At 41.3% G+C, this 24,682-nt stretch overlaps 1 protein-coding gene across 4 annotated transcripts in view; it reads right to left on the bottom strand.

The window, feature by feature from the left end:
* Positions 1-24,664, bottom strand: part of prr12b (proline rich 12b) — a 64,247-nt gene extending 39,583 nt beyond the window's left edge. For all 4 annotated transcript variants that reach the window (XR_013974557.1, XM_080906540.1, XM_080906541.1 and 1 more), the window contains exons 1-2: positions 24,161-24,664; positions 4,923-5,071 (exon numbers count right to left, since the gene is read on the bottom strand). Coding sequence is in view for 3 of the 4 variants with exons in the window: in XM_080906540.1 (XP_080762666.1) it covers positions 4,923-5,071; positions 24,161-24,243 (232 nt within the window). In the remaining variant the exon portion in view is untranslated. The remainder of the gene's footprint in view (positions 1-4,922; positions 5,072-24,160) is intronic.
* Between the last annotated feature and the right edge of the window lie 18 nt (positions 24,665-24,682).

The raw sequence follows: 24,682 nt of genomic DNA, 5'->3' as shown, positions 1-24,682 counted from the left end.
ATCAACGGTGATATGTAGACCAGGGTTGTAGCACGTGATGCAGTTGGTGACAAATGATCCCCATACACTGGAAATTGCAGCGAACTTATCAGTCTTTGCTCGATCACAGCGGGTGGACTTGTCATCAAAGCGTAGGTGTTGCATGATGTCTTGGAAGCGGTTTCGTGCCATAGTTCCAATTATCTGTGGGTTTCCCAGGTTTGCTGACCAGCAGTCATTTAGAGATGGAACCCTGGTAACCCCCCGCAAGATGACAATTGCAATAAATGCCATTAGTTCAGGGAGGTCCATGAACCAATGAACATGCTCCGTTTGCTGTGCATGTTGAATAGTCCATTCTTGAATGCTATGAAGCATGTCAAGAGTGATGAAACACAGGAAGCTCTGAAGGCGACTCGAGATACTTCTCCTGGCCTTAGCCGTTGGCTCTCCATCTGCAGCGTACGCTTCTATCGGGGTGAAAGGGAGACGGGTCCCCACCTGTTCTTCACGCCACACTGTGCCATCTTTCGCTGTCTCAGTCCCCAAACAAGCTCTCTTTTTAGGTGCAGAAGCAGTCTCCTCATCTGCAGTGTGAACAAATTCAAATTGTGAGCAATGGGAAGGTCAAACAAAATCACAAATGCATGCATAGATACTGATTATAATTCCAGTATCTCCTCCTCTGTATCAGAATAATGTCTGAAATATCTTACTTACTAACTACATCCACTTACTTGTTTGAAATGAAATAGGAAATAACATGAAATGAAACTAACCGGAAGACTGATCAGACAGCTCTGAGTCCGAATCCGGCTGAATTTCTAGGTCTTCTCCATCCGAGTCACAAGGGTCGACTTCCCTCAGGATCATTTCCAAGGCCTGCTGAGTGGTGAGTCTTCTCTGCATTTTCTTTCCTTGGAGAGGAGGTCCGTACACCACAGAATTCTTCAGGGCAATGAAGGATTAGGCTAAGTGCAGTGAGATTGTATCATATATATAGGGCTTGGCTTCCTGATCAATGGTCCACTACCAAAAGGAAGCCAAGCCCTGTCACCCTTTACAACAAAACAAAATGTTGAAATGTACTCACTCACTTTTTATTATTATTTGTAAATATGTGTACAAATGGTTGGTTTTTTGTACTGTTTTTATCAATAAATCTCAGCAACAAAGGAAATACACCCATGTGTGTTGATTTCTCCCTAAGATGGCAAACTGAAACACTCCAAGTTGGTGACTTTTGGAGATTTATTTCCCTGGATGATTGAGAATGCATCAAGATGAAACACAAAAGGAAGTGCACAGCTTTTAGCAGCTCCCCCACGCCCTCAATCACACACCCCCACTCCCCTCCCTCCAGAATTCCCAGGTAACAACCTAATATATATATGAATGACTAGCCAATTTAGCTTCCACTTGGCTGAAGCTAAAGCTTAGCTAAAAGCCTACCAGCCATTTGGCAACTCTCCGGGTTTTATAGGTAGAAAAGCCAAATGGCTGGTCCTCTGGGAGTTTAAGTGTTTAAGGTACACATTAGGCTGACATCTGGGGCCAGAGCTGAAACTGTTCTGCAACTGGCCTTGTGCTGGCCCATGTGTGGGCCACCTCTGGCAGACCAGATCTGGGCGACCAAAGGACCATCATTCTTTGCGGTATGTGGGCCATGTGTAAGCACATTGTGTGGGTCAGATCCGGGCCATACCAATTATGCTATGTTTGAAGATGTGAGAACTCTGCAGAAAACTGTCTTTCTCAAGGCCCAAAATACAAGGAGACTGATAGGTTTTGTATTGTTGATTGTCATTTATGCTTAGAAATATTTAACCATGTATGCTTAGAGGTGTATAATCAGTTGTGTAGTGGTAGGCTGTGTGATCTTTAACAGACTACAAAGCCTTGGTGTGTATTCCATACTAGAATGCACACCCACAGCCTGGAAACATGGGAGAGATCCTATCTTCTCTTTATTGATTTATGGTATAGCAAACACACGTATATTTCTTTAAGTATAAGAGCCTTTTGTTTAGATGGACCCACTGGACTCCTGGCACCAGCTTTGGGGAGTCTTCACAGGGTCACATCTTGACCTCACACAAATCACACACACACACACACACACACACACACACACACACACACACACACACACACACACACACACACACAGTATTCTTTGTTCACATGTATACCTATGTAAGATGTTATATGTTAATGACCCTATGCATATTCATGTAACCACAATAAAAGGAGTGCTATGGGGAACCTGGCTGAGAGTCTGACGGAGGTCAAGTGGTGGAACGACACTTGGCTCCAGGCAGGTCTCCCTCATGCATGAGTAACAGAAAGAACTTTGGTGCCTTGCTTTTTGCTGCATAGCAGATTGTCCTTAACATTCCAGCGAATAGGTTCAAGCTACAAACCTATCAGAGACTATTTAAACACCCAAACTGATTTGAATTTCTTGTGTTTGTGACAGAAGCATACAGTGTTTGTGAGATACAATTTACGGCTAATTGCAGCGAGATTTAAAACCGAAAAATATCAAAAACAGTGTACTGATTACTGATTTTTGTGGGATATACAACATAGGCCATGGAGCTTTGCTGTTGTAAAATAAAACTGAGAAGCATTACACAGATATGGTTATGAATTTGTATTTCCATACATAGCCTGCTTTTCTTCACCTTTTAGAAAATAATACTACTTCTCTATCTCCATCTTTTGCCCTTGAGTTTTGTTTTTTATTCCAAAGAAAGAAAATAGTTTGATTTTTTTCTCCTTTTCCGTTTGGCATGTACATTTGTACTCCTTTGTTCCTTATAGTCCTAGTCCATTCTGTCTAGTAGTCTACAGTGGGGCAAAAAAGTATTTAGTCAGCCACCGATTGTGCAAGTTCCCACACTAAAATGATGACAGAGGTCAGTAATTTGCACCAGAGGTACACTTCAACTGTGAGAGACAGAATGTGAAAAAAAAAATCCATGAATCCACATGGTAGGATTTGTAAAGAATTTATTCGTAAATCAGGGTGGAAAATAAGTATTTGGTCACCTCAAACAAGGAAAATCTCTGGCTCTCACAGACCTGTAACGTCTTCTGTAAGAAGCTTTTCTGTCCCCCACTCGTTACCTGTATGAATGGCACCTGTTTGAACTCATCATCTGTATAAAAGACACCTGTCCACAGCCTCAAACAGTCAGACTCCAAACTCCGCCATGGCCAAGACCAAAGAGCTTTCGAAGGACACCAGGAAAAGTATTGTAGACCTGCACCAGACTGGGAAGAGTGAATCTACAACAGGCAAGCAGCTTGGTGTGAAAAAAATCAACTGTGGGAGCAATCATCAGAAAATGGAAGACATACAAGACCACTGATAATCTCCCTCGATCTGGGGCTCCACGCAAGATCTCATCCCGTGGGGTCAAAATGATCATGAGAACGGTGAGCAAAGATCCCAGAACCACACGGGGGGACCTGGTGAATGACCTGCAGAGAGCTGGGACCAAAGTAACAAAGGTCACCATCAGTAACACACTACAACGGCAGGGAATCAAATCCCGCAGTGCCAGACGTGTTCCGCTGCTGAAGCCAGTGCATGTCCAGGCCCGTCTGAAGTTTGCCAGAGAGCACATGGATGATACAGCAGAGGATTGGGAGAATGTCATGTGGTCAGATGAAACCAAAGTAGAACTTTTTGGTATAAACTCAACTCGTCGTGTTTGGAGGAAGAAGAATACTGAGTTGCATCCCAAGAACACCATACCTACTGTGAAGCATAGGGGTGGAAACATCATGCTATGGGGCTGTTTTTCTGCCAAGGGGACAGGACGACTGATCCGTGTTAAGGACAGAATGAATGGGGCCATGTATCGTGAGATTTTGAGCCAAAACCTCCTTCCATCAGTGAGAACTTTGAAGATGAAACGAGGCTGGGTCTTCCAACATGACAATGATCCAAAACACACCGCCCGGGCAACAAAGGAGTGGCTCCGTAAGAAGCATTTGAAAGTCCTGGAGTGGCCTAGCCAGTCTCCAGACCTCAATCCCATAGAAAATCTGTGGCGGGAGTTGAAAGTCCGTGTTGCTCGGCGACAGCCCCAAAACATCACTGCTCTCGAGAAGATCTGCATGGAGGAATGGGCCAAAATACCAGCTACTGTGTGTGCAAACCTGGTAAAGACCTATAGTAAACGTTTGACCTCTGTTAATGCCAACAAAGGTTATGTTACAAAGTATTGAGTTGTATTTTTGTTATTGACCAAATACTTATTTTCCACCCTGATTTACCAATAAATTCTTTACAAATCCTACCATGTGGATTCATGGATTTTTTTTCACATTCTGTCTCTCACAGTTGAAGTGTACCTCTGGTGCAAATTACTGACCTCTGTCATCATTTTAGGTGGGGGAACTTGCACAATCGGTGGCTGACTAAATACTTTTTTGCCCCACTGTACCTTCTTAGTGCCTACCATCTGTGTGCTGAAAAAAAAACACTATACCCTATGGACGGAATCAAAACAATAAATCCAATATGGTAGTCAAAATATAGGAGTCATACCAAAACTGTAACATACCATAAAATACTAAGATTTATTTATATAAACCACTCTGCATTTGTACGTTATGGTTTGTATATCAGTTCAATATATTTCAATTTTCAATTCAATTTTATTTATATAGTGCAAAATCACAACAATGGTCACCTCAATGCATGTTATATTATAAGGTAAAGATCCTACAATACACACTTCCCTCCTACAATATCCTATAATTACTTCCCCTCCCTTTCCAGTTCAGACATTTATTTCACGTTTCTTTTTGTGTGGGTTATTTCTATTTACAGTTTTGTTCATATGATGATAGAAATAACACTGTATAGTTCACTCGAATATAATATTTAAAACTTGCATTTATACAATGCACAACCAAATCCTTACCTAGTGTTCGTCCACCCCAAGCTCCACCCTGTCTTGAGCTCCCTGGGTGATGACTTGCTGCATAGCCTTGAAGTGGGTGTGGAGTGCCATAGGTTTGACGGTGGAGTAGTTCTGACTCTGGGTGGTATGAGCGGCTCCCATACACGAGGCTGGGGAGCACATGGTTACTGAATTTGACTTAAAACTTAAACACAATTGCTTAAGTACAACTGTATTCCATCATAAGAAATTAAAAGTAAGTACCAATTAGCATGGCAAACAGAGTGCTTTAAATATCTTGGAGTCATAATACCTAAGGATCTTACAGAACTATTAGAACGAAATTACTTACCAATACAAAAGACAATTAAGGAAGATATAGCGAGATGGAATCTAATTCCATATTTAAGTTTATATTCGAGAATAGACTCAATTAAAATTAATATTCTTCCTAAATTGTTATATTTATTTCAAACATTACCAACAGAAATTAACCAGAAACAATTTAATGAATGGGATAAAACTTTGTCAAGATACATATGGCAAGGAAAAAGGCCCTGAATTAGATTCCAAACCTTACAACTTAACAAAGGAAAAGGGGGGTGGGGCTTACCTTCTCTTATGGATTATTATTAGTATGGGTTCAGAAACAACAGATCAACAGCTTTGGCACTGATAGATTTAATGGAAAAGATAACGGAATGTATGGATAATAAGAGGTATGCGCTCGGAGTTTTCTTAGATCTAAAGAAGGCGTTTGATACTGTTAATCATGAAATTCTATTAAAAAAACTGGAAAAGTACGGGTTTAGGGGAGTGGTTTTGGAATGGTTAAAAAGCTATGTAGGGAATAGGCAACAATATGTACAAATAAATGAATATAAATCTAATTTGATGGATATAGCTTGTGGAGTACCTCAAGGTTCAGTACTGGGTCCAAAAATGTTTATTATGTACTTAAATGATATCTGCAGAGTATCGGAGATTTTAAAGTTTGTAATATTTGCAGATGACACAAATATACTGTGTGCAGGTGGGGAATTGCCACAGGTTTTGGAAATGATCACACAGGAATTAACGATATTAAAGAAGTGGTTTGATATAAATAAATTATCATTGAATCTCGATAAAACCAAATTTATGTTGTTTGGAAACCAAAAGAAAAACATCGAAGTAGAAATATGTGTTGACAATGTATATTTAGAAAGAGTAAATGAAATAAAATTTCTTGGGGTGATCATTGACCACAAGCTCTGTTGGAAGCCACACATTACTTATGTTCGGGGGAAATTGGCACGGGGCATTGCCGTCCTGGGAAAAGCAAAGCATATGTTGGATCAGAAAGCACTGCACATTTTATACTGTGCTTTACTACTGCCATATATGAGCTACTGTGTAGAGGTCTGGGGAAACACATACAAAAGTAACACACAAACAATAACTATAATACAGAAAAGGGCCATTAGATTAATAAATAATGTAGGGTACAGGGACCATACAAATGCACTCTTTGTCAAAATGCAAGCTATTAAATTCCAAGACTTGGTGAAGCTTAAAACAGCGCAAATAATGTATAAAGTCAGAAATAAATTGCTTCCCAAAGAAATCTGTAAATTGTTCATAGAAAGAGAAGGTGGGTATAACTTAAGAGGGAAATGGAATTTAAAAATACAAAGTGCTAGAACAACTTTAAGAACTATGTCTATCTCAATTGCAGGAGTTAAATTATGGAACAGTCTAACAGAAGAAATAAAAGACAGTCAAAACATAAAACAGTTTAAAGTAAAATATAAAAACCTAATTTTAAATAAGTATAAGAATGAAGAAAACGGGGTTAACCCAGGACGGTAATGTTGCTGGTAATGGTGTTGCGGTTCTTTTTTGGTTGTTTTTTTGTTTTGGTTTGTTGTTTTTCCATAACTTGTGTATCTGCAAATATACACATTCTGTATTTTTCATATGAAAGAAACTATACTGTGGTGGGGCTTGCTAATTTCTTGTTTTTGATTTATGTATGTTATGTTTTGTTTTACTTCATATGTTTATATGTTTCATATGTTGTTTGTTTAATTTAAGACAAAAAAAAATTAAATGAATGAGAGGTAAAACTTGAGGGGGTAGGGACAAATAAGTAAATACTTCAGCCTACTCCTTTTCAAACAAATAATGGAATGATATTTTGTAATGATTGTGAAGGCACATGTTTGAAATGTTTGAAATAAAAATGAACTGAACTGAACTGAACTGAATTATTGGGCAGCACAATTAAGGCCTATGATATGCTGGTGTAATCCTTCATACGATGCTCAATGGAAAGTTATTGAGGAGAGTCTGACCTCCATCCCCATACAAGCTATTATAGCAGACAGCAGCCTGCAAGATTAAATAAAAACTATTCAAAATCCATGGATCAAGTTGACTTTTAAAATTTGGGAAACAGTAATAAAAGAATATGAACTAGAAGAGGATATAGCAGTTCTTAAGTGGTGTGCATATGACACACATTTCGCTCCAAATAAATTGGACACCAGATTCAAAGATTGGACATATAAAGGATTAACAGCTTTATGTGTGGTAATGGAGGAAGGCAGACTAATTAGTTTTGATAAAATGAAAGATAAATATTCACCAGAAACACAGGATTTTTATAGATGTCTACAGATGAGGCATTTTGTGAACAAAAAGATAAAAGCTAAGGCTGAACTAAGTAAACAGCTGCTAGACGTATTTAAAAGGGCAGTTCAAATAAAAACAGAGGTATTATAGGTGACCTCTATAAAGGATTGACAAATATGAAATTACACTTGACTTTATATATTAAAACAAAATGGAAAATGGAGGGAGGAATAGAGATAAAGGAGGAAGAATGGACAACAATATGGGCATATCAATGGAAATGTAGCAGCTCACAGAGCTGGCGGGAATTTGGGTGGAAATGCCTGATAAGATATTTTATTACACCTCACCAAAAATCTCACTATGAAGGTAACCCTCCCGCTTGCTGGAGAAATTGTGGAAATACAAATGCAAATCACTATCATATTTTCTGGGACTGTCATGTTATTAAAACTTATTGGAAGGGAATACATGCAGCGATACACGAGACATTTGGAAGATAATTACTTTTGGAAAGTAAAACTATGTTTTGGACTTATGCCAGAAGGATGGACAAAGAACGATAAATACTTGTTTAATATTTTACTGGCAGCAGGAAAAAAAAGCCATCACAAAAAAATGGCTTTCTTCAGAGAGCCCAACTATGAACACGTGGATGAACATCACAGTGGACATTTACAGGATGGAGAAAATGACAGCAGATGTGAACTACAAGAGGGACCTGTTTGTATCATGATGGAAGAAATGGATGGACTATATTAGAAAACACAGGCCAGTTTTTGATTTTGACGGTGTTAACTACTAGAACACTAGAGGAAATATTAGTTATATTAATGGAAACAAAAACACACTCCCTACTTGCTTTTTGCTTTGCTTCTTTTTCTATTTTCTTTCTTTCTTTCTTTCTTTCTTTTCTTTTTTCATTCCTTTTGTATGGATATTTTAGTTGTTTAAATACAGAAAAAAGAAAAATACATGTAGTGACAAATTGTTGAAGTTGATGGTATTGTACAGTGATTCCTAAATGTCAATTTAAAAAAATAATAATAATAAAAATACGCATTTTATTTCAAGTTAATCATTTCAGCTGAGTGCACTCTCTGTGTTGCTGTTTATTTCAAAGTGATCAAACAGCTCTGAAACTTTAAGTTGGATTTGTTTAAACACTAAATATTATGCACTTTAGTATGTTGGCAGATTTCAGTGAATAATTTTTATTGACTGATGTGTGCTCTGTTTTCCAGTGGCTGCAATTCCAGCAGTGTAAAAGAGACTTTGTCCCGGTCCTGACCCAGAGTTTTATATAAGACCCAAAATTATCCTTCCTTCTGAGGAATTCAGTTTCCTTCCTCCTGGGACACTTGTGGACATGCTCTACCTTGTTATTTCATTATGAATGGTAAAAATAAAAGTCCATCAGACGTGAAGTCGTTTTATGTCATTTATTTTGGCACGTTTCATTACAACACTTCGTGGACTAGTACAGCAGCAGGTACAGGAGTTTGTAGTGTCTTTGATCTCCGCTGACAATGGTCAGAGGGAGCCACAGTGACTCTAGTCTGGCCGAGGTGTACCCAGTCATGATCACACTGCTTTGTCTAAAAAGATAAAGATGTTGTTTCCATTACCTAAGTTTAAACAGCCCTGCAGTCTGTACTGGGGTGGCAGCTGAATGTGTGCCTGAAGTACAATTATAGCATCCAGTCACTATCACATTGTTGCATTTCAATTTTTTTTTAAAGTTTATAAATGTTGTTTGATTCTAGCTATGCTGCCACATAGCTACAACTAAGATAAGCGTGAGATCCAAGTTGTGCAGTGTACAAGGAGCACTAAGACATGCAACTACAATTGTTAATGTGTCATAATTATAAGTAAATATCTGGACCTTGTGTATGTAAACATGCAGGATCCATACAGAGCCACTACCCTTCTCCCCACTAGGTAGATGAGATCACAACCTGGTCCTGTCAACACCTCTGTATAGCCCCTTCTTTATTAGTTCTTACTCGGATCGACTCACCACGGCTCACCACGACTCGACTTAGATCGACTGGTTTTCTATTACAATCAAGTACCACCTAATGTACATAGTTATTGTCATAGCAACCCAGTCGAGCATCGCGTATTTAATATGCAACAATAGGTTTTCAATAGGTTTAGTACTGAACCCCGAGTCTGCTGCTGGAAAAGGTACCAACGCTACGGAAGACATCATGCTTAGTGCTAGCACCAAAGAAAGCCATCCCTTCCGGCCTTAATGACTTCAGACTACTTGCCTTGATGTCACATGTCATGAAGCTGTGTACCCATTAACGGGTTTCGCGACCACATAGTTGCACTCCTGTAGCAGATCGTACATTATTCCCAGTTCCATGTGTTTCACCACCTCCACCTTGCACAAGTGGCTTACAAAGATGACACTGACTAAGAACACAGGTTGGCAAGGTTAAAACATATCAGAATAAAATTCTAACAATGATAGTTACAATTTACAATTAGAATGTCAGCATTACTGAGGAACACATGCATACCTACAGCTACAATGGATTGGAGACTACCTGCTTTTTTCTTCACTTTTTAATAAAATCCATCCTGAACCTGTCGGTGAGTTTATGGTGCAAAAACCAAACAGTGGCCAAAAACAGTCTGAGGTTTACACTGTAAAAGGCATTTAATTCAATAAGGAAAGATCACTTGGAAGAATTTAATGTGATTTATTCAGATTGAGAAATTCATTTAGACGGAATCCCAGCAGTGATTTAGTACAGGACCCTCCGGAGTCAAGAACGCTGTTGTTTGAGACGAAGAAGATAGAGGCTTGAGTAGAGCTCTGGCTGAGGTGTTTGAAGGGGAGAATGTGCGGAGCCCAGATTTAAACCTTGCAAAGCGAGTTTGATTGATGATTGGACCAGAGTGATGATGTCAGTATTGAGATCGACAGTGTGGGAAAGCAGTAGAGGTGTAAACCAAAAAGCAGTCAAACACCCAGGAAAGCAGGTAGATGAGTGATTACAGATCTTCCTTATTGAACTTAATCATAAGCTTCATTATTGTTTAAAGAGGTTCATATGGTTGTGACTAACCACTAGTAATGTTTAATATTTTCACTATTGTGTGTGTGTGTGTGTGTGTGTGTGTGTGTGTGTGTGTGTGTGTGTGTGTGTGTGTGTGTGTGTGTGTGTGTGTGTGTGTGTGTGTGTGTGTGTGAAGTGTTAGAACATTCCCTCTGTGTGATCAGTAACTAAATATGAACTACATATGCCTTGTATATGTCTTCACTCTTTTGTTCTAGGACAGATTTCTGACCCTGAGATGATGGTATCTGGAGCCAAATTAAGCCAGTCTGAGAAGGAACTGATTCTGTCTCATCCTGGGACTGTCCCACGTGGTTCCCCCATGATGTACCACTGTCCATCCATATGTCCAGTGACCTCATCCTGTACCACATGGCTCCACAGTTCCCAGACTTTTCTTTGATGCAGCACTTTTTCAGAGGTCCATTTTGCCCAAGTTTACATCTGTTTATGCTTCTCTACTCCCTTCAAGTTTGACTACAAATGTCCTGGGAAATTCAGAAGGGAACCAGGCAGCAGTCTGTATGTCTTGTATGGGCACAGCAACGCAAAGCATGGCTGACTTCCAGTCATTTTCAGGAGCTATGCTGTTGCCACAAGGGGTATGAGGAGCAGGATTCTGCAGTAAAGACCCCAGCTGCTGAGATGTGCGTTTTGATTTTATTTGCATGATTTGTATTTTTAATATTTGTTTTGTAGTGTTTTAATCCACTGTGGACTGGGTGGACAACGGACAAACTGGTTAACACCTGTTGAGGTGTGGGTGTGCCCTGAGGTGGCCTATCAGCTGCTGAAAGGACCTGTTAAAAAAACTGTCCGAGCACAAAAAAGGGATGAGGGCCCAGACTCTAGAAAGTAGGAGCACGTATAAGCCAGGTGAGAGAGAGAGAAGGACATGCTGCCTGATCACCAGGTGAAAAGGCTTGCGTGAAGATGGGTCCACCAACACGGCACGGCCATCGAGCAGTGGGAAACAACGATCGACACCAGGGCAGAGGTAAACCTGTACCTGTGTCTGTGAGTACTGTTTGTCATTCGCTGGCTGCAGCCCTATTGGTGGTGAGGGCTCCTATGGAGATTAGCCAGGCCAGGGGTTTTTCAGGACAATTTTATTGAGGGTTTGTGTTGGATTTTAGTTTTAAAAGAACATTTGTTTTATTGTTTAATTTTTTAAAATGGGAATAAATTTGTTTGATTAGACTTGCTCAGTGTCTTTGCCCTGGGCTCTAATTCAGACCTTCTGGTGTGACATTCAGGCCCACCAGCTTTAGCGTGTTAAATTCCTTTATAGTCGCCTCTGTTTGGGCTTGTTGAGGTGAAGAGCAGTATTTAAAACATGACGTGTCCAGGAAGCTCACGTCAACATACAGAATGGCTATGCCACTCTGTGCCATTCACACAAGGACTACTGTCATGGTTCTGGGTCTTTGACCCACTGCTTTGTGTTTAGAGCTTTTAAACCTTGTTAATTCTTTATTGTTCTGAGTTTTGAAAAAATTATTTATGTTCCTTGGTTTTAGTTTTATACCTTGGTTTCCCTGTGTTTATGAGTTATGCTTATTCCATATTGTTTTCGCTGTGTATTATGTATGTCTAGTTTAAATGTCTTACATTTATCAGTTCCCTTTAGCGCAGTGGTTCTTAACCTTGTTGGAGGTAGAGCAGGGCGATATGGCCAAAAATATTTATCACGATATATATTTGAAAATTTGCGATAACGATATAACCGACGATATAATTGATGCGAGACAAAATACAACTCCACAACATTACTAGCGCAAAAAGACAACCTTCCATTTATTTTCACTTAAACAAGAAGCTGGTTTTTATGTACATTAAAGCTTTATAAAAATGTAACAGTGCAAATGCAAATTCCTTGCTGAAAGTTTAACCAAAAGGCATTTCCAGTAGAAATGGGCTGACATATCCTGAGCATAACTATGTATAATATCCACTGAAGTTAAAAAGAGGTGCTTTGCAACATTAAACTGCAGTGTGCAGTACGTATTTTTCGCACCATAAGGTGCACGGGATTATAAGGCACATTAAGCGAAACAAAGCAGTCAGATAAATCAAACTTTATTAAACTCATTCTTCTTGCTTCCTCCACTTCTGTACCATTGATTCATTAATGTTGAATTCTCTGGCAGCTGCTCTATTCCCATGTTGTTGCAGTATATTAATGACTAACCTCGTATTGTGGATGGATTATCTCAGTTGTTCTCCTGACTGAAGTTTGGTCCGTTTACAGTATCCTGCCATGCGATTGCATTTGTCTCTAACCATGAAGAACCTTCACGTTAACTTTTATAAGTGGAAAAGTGTTAGTGTTCGTCCTCCAGCTTCACTGTTTATGTTATGCTAACATAGCTGTGTCGCTAGCGATCACGTAGCACATCATTATATACCAGCTAGCCCAACTTCAGTAACCCTACAAACGTCACTGCTGTTTAGTTTCCTGTCTTCATTTATGTTGGAAGTGATAGCAGAGCTGTACGTTTGAATTTTTTCAGAAATCTCTCAGTCAGAACATGCTATATCATGCTTAGGTAACTAGCGAAACTAGCGAGCTAACTTCCGCTAGCTTCCTGCTAACTTCTAACTCCGTTAAATGTAATAACTTTTGTTTTCATGGATGCCTGGAAGTTAAACTTTATAGTTACACCTGGTAAAGCAGCAATGCTGATCGTTTTATTAAAGATGAAAGAATTTAGACAGTTTTTAACTCTAAGTGATGCTGCAGTGTTGTTTGACCTGAAGCATACGGAGTTTAGGACCCAGATTACTCCCAGATTTAAGAGCATCTTAGTCCGACAAATACGACAATAACAACGGCCGCTTGCATGTTCTGCAAAAAAATGTGCTTTGTTGTGTATCTGACGGACAAACACCAAACCAGTTCCACATCACTGAAGTTGCACCATTTTTACAAACCAATTCTGGTTCATCTGTTTCACTCAACAATCGGCCATGTGCGTATGAAAACAAAGGCACTGCGCATGCGCGTTTTACTCCCATTCTATCGCGATATTTCATTTTCCTATCGTTGCCTAACATTATACCGGTATTACCGTGAACGGTATAATATGGCCCAGCCCTAGTTGGAGGTACTGAACCCCACCAGTTTCATGCAGCCACTGAACCCCTCTTTAGTGAAAAATAAAATATGATTTTTTTCAAATTCAAGACATTCATGCTTTTTACTGGTGCGCAAAATGAGCCGTGCATGTCACAGCGGAGGCTCTGCCGAACCCCTGAGACCGACTCACCGAACCCCTAGGGTTCGATCGAACCCAGCTTAAGAACCACTGCTTTAGTGTCTCCCTCCTGTCCTCTTACAGTGACCTCTGTATTTTGTCATTTCGTATCTTCCAAGTCCGTCATCTCTTTCTTTGTTTACCTGTTGTCTGTGTCAAGCTTATGTTTCTTAGTCTGTCAGTGTTTCTGTTTGCTGTTTTATTTTGATAGTCTCTTGTCATGTGTGCTTTATGTTCAGTTTGCTTCCCATCTGTCGTTTTGTCTAACTCCTAGCTGACTCCACTCACGTAATCACCCTCCTGTGTATATATTATGTCAGTCTGCCTTTGTCTCCAAGAGTTTGCATTTGGATCCTCTACTTGACCACTACTGGCGAGTTCAGGCCAGAACGGCAATTATAGGACTGGTATGACACAACCTTGTCACTGATACCCGAAACAAGCTTAACTGTGGAAAGAGTTTGATGAAGTATTTATTGTTGAATTGAAGGCTAACTTAGACCTGTACTATTATAACACACTCATGCATTTGTACTTTGCACTAAATTGAACTAAGCTCTTGCCTTTATAACCTCTCACCTTTTCCCATGTGGTTATTTGCTAAAGACACTACAATCAGCCATTTCAATGTTGTCCTGTTTTTGTAAATTAAAGAATGCTCGTCACTGTAAGGTCAGGGAAGAGGTTGTCTCCAGGGTGATCTCTGTGCAGTCCAACATGAACCTGACATTGGCACACCTAGAATTTCAGGGACATGGCGGGCTTGACTTTTTCCCTGCTTCTCTAGATATGAAGTGAGAATGAACACAATGCAAAGATAATTGGCCCAGGTAATGGTATTTCTCCTGACTGTGGCAATGCACAGTTTAAACATGTAAGCAAGGAGTTGCTCCTTAATATCAGCAGTACCCTTCATGGAGTATATCAGAAACTCATCGGTTCATGTTATGCTTTGGGGAAGGGTTAGGGTCAGGCAGGCTTTCTCACCTACCTTCTTTGTTTTGGTCCAGTACACTAGTTGAGAAGTAGATTATGCAAAAGATCCTAAAGACACTTGGATGGAAATTTAGTGCAGAGTTTTATTTGTCCATCTGATGCATACTATTGGCTGAACAGGGCAGGAGATGGCAGAACTACGTCTTCCAACCTGGTTTCCAGGTCTTAGATTCCCAGCCTCATCCGCACCTGTGGAGATAAAGAAATTAAATACAATAAAATAATAGTCTTGGCATATTTCCACTACCTGTGAACAGACCACAGAAGAGCAATCATAACCAAAACATCTCGTTAACAACATGCCTGCAGATTCCACTCCCAGAATCCCCAACAGCTAGAAAGCAGCTGTTACAATGCAGTAAACTGATGAAACTGATAATTCACTTCAATTCAGTTTGGGTTTGTTTGTTTTTTTCAGCTAGCGCCAAATCCCAACAGTTGCTTCAAGGCACTTTATATTGCAAGATAAAGATCCTAAAATACTACTAAGATAACATATTTACAATACTTGACAAGTGAATGTCACTGAAATATGTATGTGGATTGATTAAAATCTGTGAGTGCATGCATATTACCTAATTAACATGGAAGACTCCGAACAGGCTAGTTACAAACGTACTGCTAGATACTGCTACGTGAATTTTGTGAACAAGTTATGTAACAGATGAGTTGTTGTTTGGGCTGAGAGGCATTTAACAGTAAATTATTTAACAGTACATATAACATTACCATACACATTGAACAACCTAATATCCATGAGGCAAAAGCTTACCAGCGGATGGGTGTATCACGCAGTCATGATCCAGCTTCACAGCAGTAGCAGCCATATCGCTACCTTCACCAGGCTAAGATGACGCAGATTGACGTTTATTCGTCATTTCATATAATGACTGCTTTTCAGTGGTGGAGTAGAACTTTTTTAAGAGAAAAGGCTTGGGACAACACTGCTTTTTTGACAACTGATTGTGCAGCCACTGAAATAATCTTCATTGCTTATTGCATTTATGTCTATTGCATAAGTGCAAATTCAGCACCTCCTGTCTTCTGATCACTTGTATCTATTTCTTCTTAACGGCTGTCCCAACCAGGAATGAATGAAAAGATAAGTAGGGCTGTTTTTGTGTACAACAAGAACAGCCTGGCATGCTGCAAAACTTTGATATTTACACGGTGCCATTTCTTCTGACCTGCAAAGAAGAAATCTACTATCTACTTATCACTACATATTAGGATGTCCTGCTGCTTGTTATGAGCAACTTCCGATAAAAAAAAAAATGTGAAAAAGGTCTATTATGTGATAATGCACTGCAGGTTATCTTACAAAATAACGTGAAAGTAATGTAATAAGTAATGTAATAAGTACACTACTTTCTCCAGTGAGAAATTCAGTAACATGCTGCATTACTTTTAGGAAAACTAACAAGTAATGTGAATGAAATTACTGTTTGTTTGTTTGTTTGTTTGTTTTAGTAAAGACCCCAATAATATTCATGACATGACAAGTATAAGTGTATTAACAGTTTAATTTGATTCTATTGTTGTACACCAAAACATTTGATTACATCAGTAAAATTCATAAAATTGCTACATTTAATCTGTATATATAATATACTTTAAAAAAAAAAGTATATTCTCGAAATATAAAATTTCTTCATTTCAAAATGTCTTCTTCAAAATACTTTTCAGGGGGCTTTTTAAATAGTTTGGTAATAACGAATTGCAAGCTTATAAGTAATTCAAGCATGGACCAGGTATTCAGAATGGCTATATGAAAGTTGTTGTACAAAGAATGTTCCCATCCCTACCTGCCCACCCATGAGGCCTACTACACAGTCAACAAATCCACACAGTGTTTATCTTTAAAAAAAATCAGAAGAACAAAAAATAATGGTAATGATAACAAAGAATAGAATAGAATAGCCCTTTAATGTGACTGTACATGTATAACAAAATTATAGGTGCTCCACACCAACGGTGCAAGAATAATATTTTTTTAAAAAGACATCAAAAATAAATAGCCAACAAAAGCAATATATACAGTCTAGAGGAATATATACAAAACAATAGAAAGGCAAATAAGATTAAAAGGGTGAGTCAACTATTCCCGTACCTTCCAGTCTACTACGAAACATGTAGCAAACTTTTCAGCCATCAACTTGTGTGGCACAGATCGGAGATCTTACTGAAGACTTCCTTTCAGCAAAGTCTTCCCTTTCAGAAGTTCTTCAAGTAAAGTAGACAAACTATCTACACTATCTTGACAAAACGTCTGAAGTCTGAGGTTGACAGGAAGCTGGATCCTCACAGGGTGCCCCAGGAGTGAAGGGGATGCTTAGGAGGCCAGTGAAAGTGGAAGCCAGACGGGACACTGGCAACAGCAGAGATGGACCCCCTCAGAAGGCTTGGCTGGCGGGCAGTGTGAAAGAGGCCAGCACCAAAGATGGGACCCCTCAGGAGGATAGACCAGAGAGGAGAGGCTGAGGTGGAACTCATCTGATGGTCGAGCAACTGCATCATAAGAGACCCTCTGGTCCAGGACCTCTGGAGACCAGGAACTATGTCAAAGAAGACCCTCTGGAGGCTTGGCTAGGGACTGACATCAGCAGAGGTGATGGGGCACCGTGCCTTAGCTGGCAGCTGATGACGGCGACAAGGAAACAGATGATTTGGAAGGAGTGTGGTGATGATGGAGGAGGCAGAACCCCTCCAGAATCTTGGTAAATGGCCTGTCATTGAGGCGCAAATCCTTGTGCTCTGGCAGTGTTGAAACCACAGGTTCTGGCAACGTGGGCTCTGGATACTCGGGACACTCTGAGGATGCAGGATACTCAAGATACTCAAGGGTGCTGGAGCAGGACATGCAGCCAACTCAAGCAAACGGGATACTCCAAGTACACTTGGAGGTCGCTGGAGATACCAGTTGAGGTACAGTTTTTATCGAGACCCCAACACAGAGAAACAGTCTCTGATTTCGCCAGCTCAGGAGCAGAAAACAGTTTTTAACAAAACTCAGAATTAACACAGACTGGCTTAGAAAATAAAGCCTGAATTTTCATGTTGGACTCAAAGATACCCAGCTCGTTTTCACAGTCACCAGGCTGTGAACACAAAACACAGCTAGTTTGGAAAAACAAAGTTCATTAACAGATTGGAGAGCTTGGATCACAGAAAACTGTTTTCATTTCAAGCTCAGTCTTAGTACTTGAATACTCTTAACAGAGGACACCAGTCATGGTACCATTGTGTGGCAGGCAGGATCTGGACCCAAATGCAGGGCTTGGAAGACAAAAGATAAACTCAAAGGCTGGCAGGGCAGCTGGTGGTGATCGGACAATCAGACACTCCCTTTATCAGGAAGTCAGTGGCACAGGAGGGAAAGCCGTCCCAGGAGTTGGATAGCAGAAAAGCTGCACCAGTAATCACACTAAAGAAAGCTCTAAATGAAACATCTCCAACTCCGCAACACTGTGTATGTGTACGTGTCCTTGTGTCGCTGAAGTAAAACTAAACATAAGACACAGTGAACAAGAATTACCAAGATAAAAACAGGAAGACTCCACAAAGTATTACTGGAGCCCAATATAATGCCATCCAGAGTAAGCAGAGACATGGTGGGGGAAAAAATGAATGGTGGCTCAGAATTAAACACATATTTTTGAAGCTTAAAATACACCAAACAATTGACAGATAACACATCTGCATAATCATTTCCAACACTCTGAAGGCCAGCGAGGACAATTTGGATGCTCTCCAGGAATACACTGACTAGTGCTTCGATGTTAAGAAGGCACAGAGTTCCTCTTTCCAAGAACGAGACACCATGTTCAGAGAAATTGCCCAGAAGACTCCCCGAAAACAACATCACCACCCGGTGAAGACATTGGCGACATCCTCTTGTCTCTGGTCGAAATTCTACACCGGGAATTGCAATTCCCTTTGAATCGTTGGAATTTAGCCACTTGCTGCTGACCAGATCTCGCTACAGGGTCAATTCTCTAAAAGTGTCACCCAGGTCAGTGAAGAAAATCAAAACATTTTTCTTCTTTTTTCTCTATGTATTATTGTAGGGTCTACCTTGTAGTCTGATTTGTCATAACTTCTCCGTTTTGTGGTAAGCTTTTCTTTGGCTGTCACTTCTTCACCCTGACCTGTCTTATTTGGCTCAGCAGAACTAAAATATATATCCTGCTGCTTTTACACACGCACTCACATAACGCTCAGCGATTCTCTGCGCGATCAACCTCTCACATGTTTAAGCTGCAGGAGATTTCACTTGTCATGTTTGCATAGTAAGCTAACGATTAATAAGAGATGTCAGAGGAATTGGTGCGCAAATTATCATCACTCACAGATCAGTGCTGTCGCTCTCTATACACAGTTCACGCGATTGCAAAGTGAAAGCAAAAAAACAAGCGCAAATTCAAACGCGACTTCAATATGTCACATATTGACAGTGGCTCACCGATGCCAATGACATAATTACCCAGCTACATTTCCGAAAGAATGCAAAAGCATTGACATATATTTTTCCTTCCTACGATAGGCCGACGGGCAGGGAAGAGATAGATTTTGGTAGCCCGACTGGAAAAATCACTAGCCCCGGGACGTCGGGCTAGCGATATTGCAAGCCCTGTATCTGATTGAGGAATCATGCATCTTTGGAAAAGAGAGTTTATTACAGAGAAATGTCTCTTTCCAAAATAAAAGCTATACTATCTGCTTCTTCTGGGCTATATTCTCAGCAGCATAAGGAGAATCATGTGCTAACAGCTGTCTAAATGACTCGGCTAAAGTTAGTAGCATGCTTGTTGTTTTTGTCTTTGCACTAGGATGATGTCGGAGTAAATGTGCAGTCATATTCGTTGTGTTCCCACTAGTGCTGTCAGCGTAAATCTCGTTGAAATGACGTTAACGCCACAACACGGCAAATCTCCGTTAACGAGCTACCCCTGATCGCCCCGTGCGTGGGGCTGGACGGCCAACACGTTAACGAGCTAACTGCACTAACACACTAGTTCCCACCAAAGTAATTGAGCATTGCGTGGCACATCCAACATACTGTTTTACTTTAGTCCATGACGCGCTGGAACTCATGTGCAATTAATGACTTTGCAATGCACAGCCATGTCTTCACTTTAGACCTGTAGTCAAGACCGCCTAAACCAAGACCAGGACAATACCAAGACCAGAGGGTATCGAGACCAAGACAGAGACAAAAAAAGTCTTTAAACTGCAGCCAGCTGCTGCTTCGTTTACGGGTGTCAGGCACATTTATGTGTTTTTGCTCTCGCACAGCCCTCCTCACCGCTGTCTACTGTCTCACTCATTCACTGAGAGGACAGACGCACGCTCCACTTGACTGTCGCGTCTCTCACCCTCTCTGTTTTTCACATAATGATATTATCCTATATCCTGGCATCTGATTGGCCACAATATGGAGGGATTGGAGCGTAGCTGAGTCACTAGGTTATTCTGTTTAGATGTTGCATATTAGATTGCCCCTCGTTTCCTTACCCCCTGTGTCCCCCCTCCGTGTATCTGTGAGTTCCCATGCCTCATTTCTCCTCCTTGTGTTTTCCCCAGCCTGCTATGTCTGTGCTCTCCCTGTGTTCTCTCTTCCCTTCCTGTCTGTGTCTCTGTGTACTTCCTGTTTTACTTTGATAGTCTCCCGTCAGTGTACGTCACGTTGTGTTTGCGCCTGCCCTGTCTCATTAAGATTATCAGTGTCACCTGTGCTCCCCATGTGCTCCCACGTCCCTCGTTATCCTTCTGTGTATTTATGTCTGTGTCTCCCTCAGTTCTGTGTCACGTCCTTCCTCAAACTGTGTGACTTTCCCTGTGTCTCTCCGAATTAGTATTTCCCAGCTCCGTGAGCTTGCATTTGGGTCCAATTCCTTTTTTTTTTTTTTCTTGCCTGTCCCGTTTGGTTCTTTTGCATCAGAATTATTGTCTAAAGGCGAAGAAAGATGCCCAACGGATTTACTTTACCAAATGGACCATCCCGGCCTTGCCGTAATGGTCTATTTGATTCACCTTTTTTTTTATTCCACTTGTTAAATACGGGACAGACTTGAGTGGGGAAAACAAAGGGGAGAAAGAAAGGGAAAGAAAAACAGCGGGGAAGAGGGATGGGGATAAAGGGCAAAAAACAAAAACCAACAAAATAAGCAGACAAAAAATGCATCTATCAATCACCTGGATCACCTGTTGAGAAAGAAAGAAGAAAAAGAGAGCAATACAATAAACAACATCACGATGATCTATGGGAATGTAACAGTAAATACTAAATATTAAACATTATTGTGCAGCACGTAAGATCAACAGAACACAGTGTGCTTTGAGGTAGGAGCCAAAAAGGGTGTAGTTTGTGGGTGTGATCACCCGTGTGTACACCTGTGAGCATGGACGCGCTTGTTTTTTGTTTTTTAAAAGGTTCCTTCATGTAATGATCTGCTAGAGGGTGTGGGGGGGCCACAGCCCCGTCCTCCAGGGCATGAAGCAGGTATGGAGGAGATCAAAACTCCAGACATCCAGAGGCCCCCAGAACACAAGAGACCAAGGAGACCAACAGAGGGGCAGCCGCGCCACTGTCCCAGAAAGAGCTGAGGAGAGTCCCAGATGAGGGCTCACTCAGCAGCCGCGGAGCAGAAGCCAGGGGGAGTTGCAGTGACGCGCCCGTGAGCTCCGCTGGCAGCCAGCCGTGCCTGAGTGACCGAGCCCCAGGCCGAGAGGCTGGGGGCACCCCACCTCCGAAGGTGCCCGAGCGAGCCCCAGGCTCCAGGCCCCGATAAGCAGCCACCAAGGAGTGAGCCGGTGGCAGACACAGGCATTTGGGTCCAATTCCTGCCTGGACACAGCGTATCATGGCACAAATATGCATCAGCCAAAACTGTCTGCAGAGAACATAATAATGACAGTACCAGGGCCCACTAGGATGACCGTGACTCGTGTGACAAACATCAAGTCATGCACAGCTCAACACAGAAAATATTCTTGAAATGACAACTTTAGAAGGAAGGCATGTTTTGGGGGAGAAGTGGAAAGTGCTGAATATAATCACAGAGCACACAGAGAAAAGTACTAAACTGAATCAATTTCAGCTTTCATTTTTCATGATGTATATTGTATTAATAATTAAATTTCATTATCTGTGTCTTTACCAGACATTTGCCACACAGGTGTAGATACTGTAGGTTCAGTGAATGCTGAAATTGCACTGATTGGAATATACTGGACATTCAAAGCTAAGATTCAGCGCACTGTGTTGGAGGCTGGGATTGGATGACTTCATCATACAGTATATACAACCTTTGATCATCGTTTATGTCCAGTTGAGAATGAATCTGTGCACTCACATATTAAATGAACTGAAATCAGTAGTGTGATCTCCAGTCTTGATATAAGGAATGAGAGACTAAGGAGCTTGGAAAGAAAAGCGTCTGGACTTCTTTGAGTTGCTTGAAGACGTTTCACCTCTCATCCGAGAAGCTTCTTCAGTTCTAAGGGTCAAATGGTGGAGAGTCCCAGATTTAAAATTCTGCTGAAAAGAGGTGAATCAGCAGAATTTTTGCTGGAAAGAGGTTTTTGCTGAAAACAGCTGAAAAAGCTGGGATTTGTGCTGAAAATAGTTTAAAAAGTTTAACTGTGAACTGAAAGAAATGTTGCCATAAGCGGGATTTGAACTCCAGCCTCCCAGTCTCAGAACGGCTGCTCATCTCACTGAGCTAAAACACAGCTCAGCCCAATACAGACTTGCGGGGTGGGTGGCTGTAACTCAGGTGGTAGAGCAGGTCAGCTACTAACTGGAAGGTTGGTGGTTCGATCCCAGGCTCCACCAATCTGCATGTCAAGTGTCCTTGGGCAATGCATCCTTTGGAGTGTGAATGTGTATGAATGTTAGAAAAAGTTCTTGGGTGAATGAATTAGTTGTATGCTCAGAGTAAAAATGTGTCTATTATGCTCTATAAGAAGCAGTCCATTTACCATTTACAGACTAGTGAAGAAACATTAGTCATGAGCTCCAGTCAACAGATGTCTTATTACGTGTCTATTATGAGTGGCAGGCAAACAAGGAGGTGCTGCATGCACCCATTTCACTCTAGTCCCAGGAGGAGACTAACACTGAGAGGAGTCAAATGCAGCATCTCGGGGGAATCAAGAATAAGTGCTTTTCAACGGAGAGTGATTTTTTTTAATTTCACTGAAGGGATTCACTGAAAAGACACTGGGAACAAGAGTTGTCTGATGTAATGTTTACACTGCGAGACACTGAAAGGCTGCTGTGTACATGTGTACGTTATTACATGAACATCTGACCAAGACTTTACTTCTGACTTCATGTCGTTACATTTAAAATATGAAGACAAATATTATACACATGATGGCATAAGAATCAGTCTTTGCCTTGTTTTTATAAATCTGTAACTAATCTATTGGAATCACAGTCATACTGCCAGACTTAATAAGAGCCGTTGCTAACAGAGAAGCGCTCTGAGACTGTTGTTGTTGCCAAGGCAACCACTAATGTGCAGCTAGGCTAACAGGAGCTTGCTAACTTTAATAAGACCGTGTTTTATACAACAGCACAGCCATATAAGGAATCAGCTGATCACCGCCTGCAGCGGAATTTCTTTGCTTTTTCTTATTTACGATTGAAGTCACCGCCTTATTGGGCAGGTTGGTAATGTGACGGGGACAGGCTGTCTGCTCCGGAGAAATGTGCTGTCAGACACTGGGTAATGCTCAAGATGCCTAATGATAGCGGCTAATGTCAGCTTAATAGTAGCTGCCAGCCTGTGTGTTGTAGTCAAACAACCGCACTGAGTTCTATTGTTAATGAATTAGTGTCTCTTTTACAGAGAACTGGTAATAGTGCGTTAGTTTCACTGAATAAAGGCTCGTGTATCCATGACTGCGCTGTGTTTGGCACAGTGTTTCGTTTGCATACACGCTTTCATGTGTGGACTATGCCCGGTGACCGTGGCTGTCATGCTTGTGTTCGTGTGCAGCGGAGACAATGCAGTGATGAACACTGATGTACTCATACATGTGTGTGTATGTGGGGGGACTGTTTTGGTTTGTTCAATAACGAAACCGTCCTCTACCAACCCGCGGTTCACCCCTGTCCGTCTTCGCATCACTGTTAACCTTCCCCCCCAATGAAATGACGGCTGGCTGTACCCGAGACTGGTGGCCGTGCAGCCGGGCTAAATACTCGGCGCAGTCAGCGCTATGCCACGGCATTGTCAGAGCCTCTTAAGCTTACCGGCAGTCAGAAAACAGCGCTCCCCATGCTTCGGCCACCGAAGCTTACCTTGCTTTGGCCGATCTCTCGTAACTCCATCCCGTCCCAGTCCCCAGATCTCCGAAGCCCGAAGCGGGATAATTCCTCTCCATGAAAGAAAGAGCTGGATGAAGATGCACAGATAGTGAGGGGGAGGGAGGGATATCTTCACTTCCCAGCGCCCGATTCTGTTTATTCCTCTGCTTGACAAGCCTGTAGACTGAGCGGGGATCGGGGGCGGTGTGGGGAGCCGCGGCGGACAGGAGCACCTCCTCCCCCCTCCTCTCCCCGTATATTTAACTGTCTATTGTCTCTCGTGTTAAGCCGAACAGATGCTCCACGTCGCAGCTTTAGTAAGAGAAATTATATTCACGCTGCTCCGATAGCTGCAGCTTACTCGCTCTTTTTGCGTTTTGTTCACATGACGCCATTTTTAAGAAGAATGACTTGGCTGGCGTGATCGCCTTCTCTCTTACACGCATGCACGCCTTCGCAGTGTGCTGTAGACCATTGTAAACACAAAACAAAAACTAAGCTTCTACAGCAGTTTTA

The sequence above is a fragment of the Rhamphochromis sp. 'chilingali' genome (assembly GCF_963969265.1).
Source record: "Rhamphochromis sp. 'chilingali' genome assembly, chromosome: 15".
NCBI lineage: Eukaryota > Metazoa > Chordata > Actinopteri > Cichliformes > Cichlidae > Rhamphochromis > Rhamphochromis sp. 'chilingali'.
This window is presented reverse-complemented; position numbering and strand designations above follow the sequence as displayed.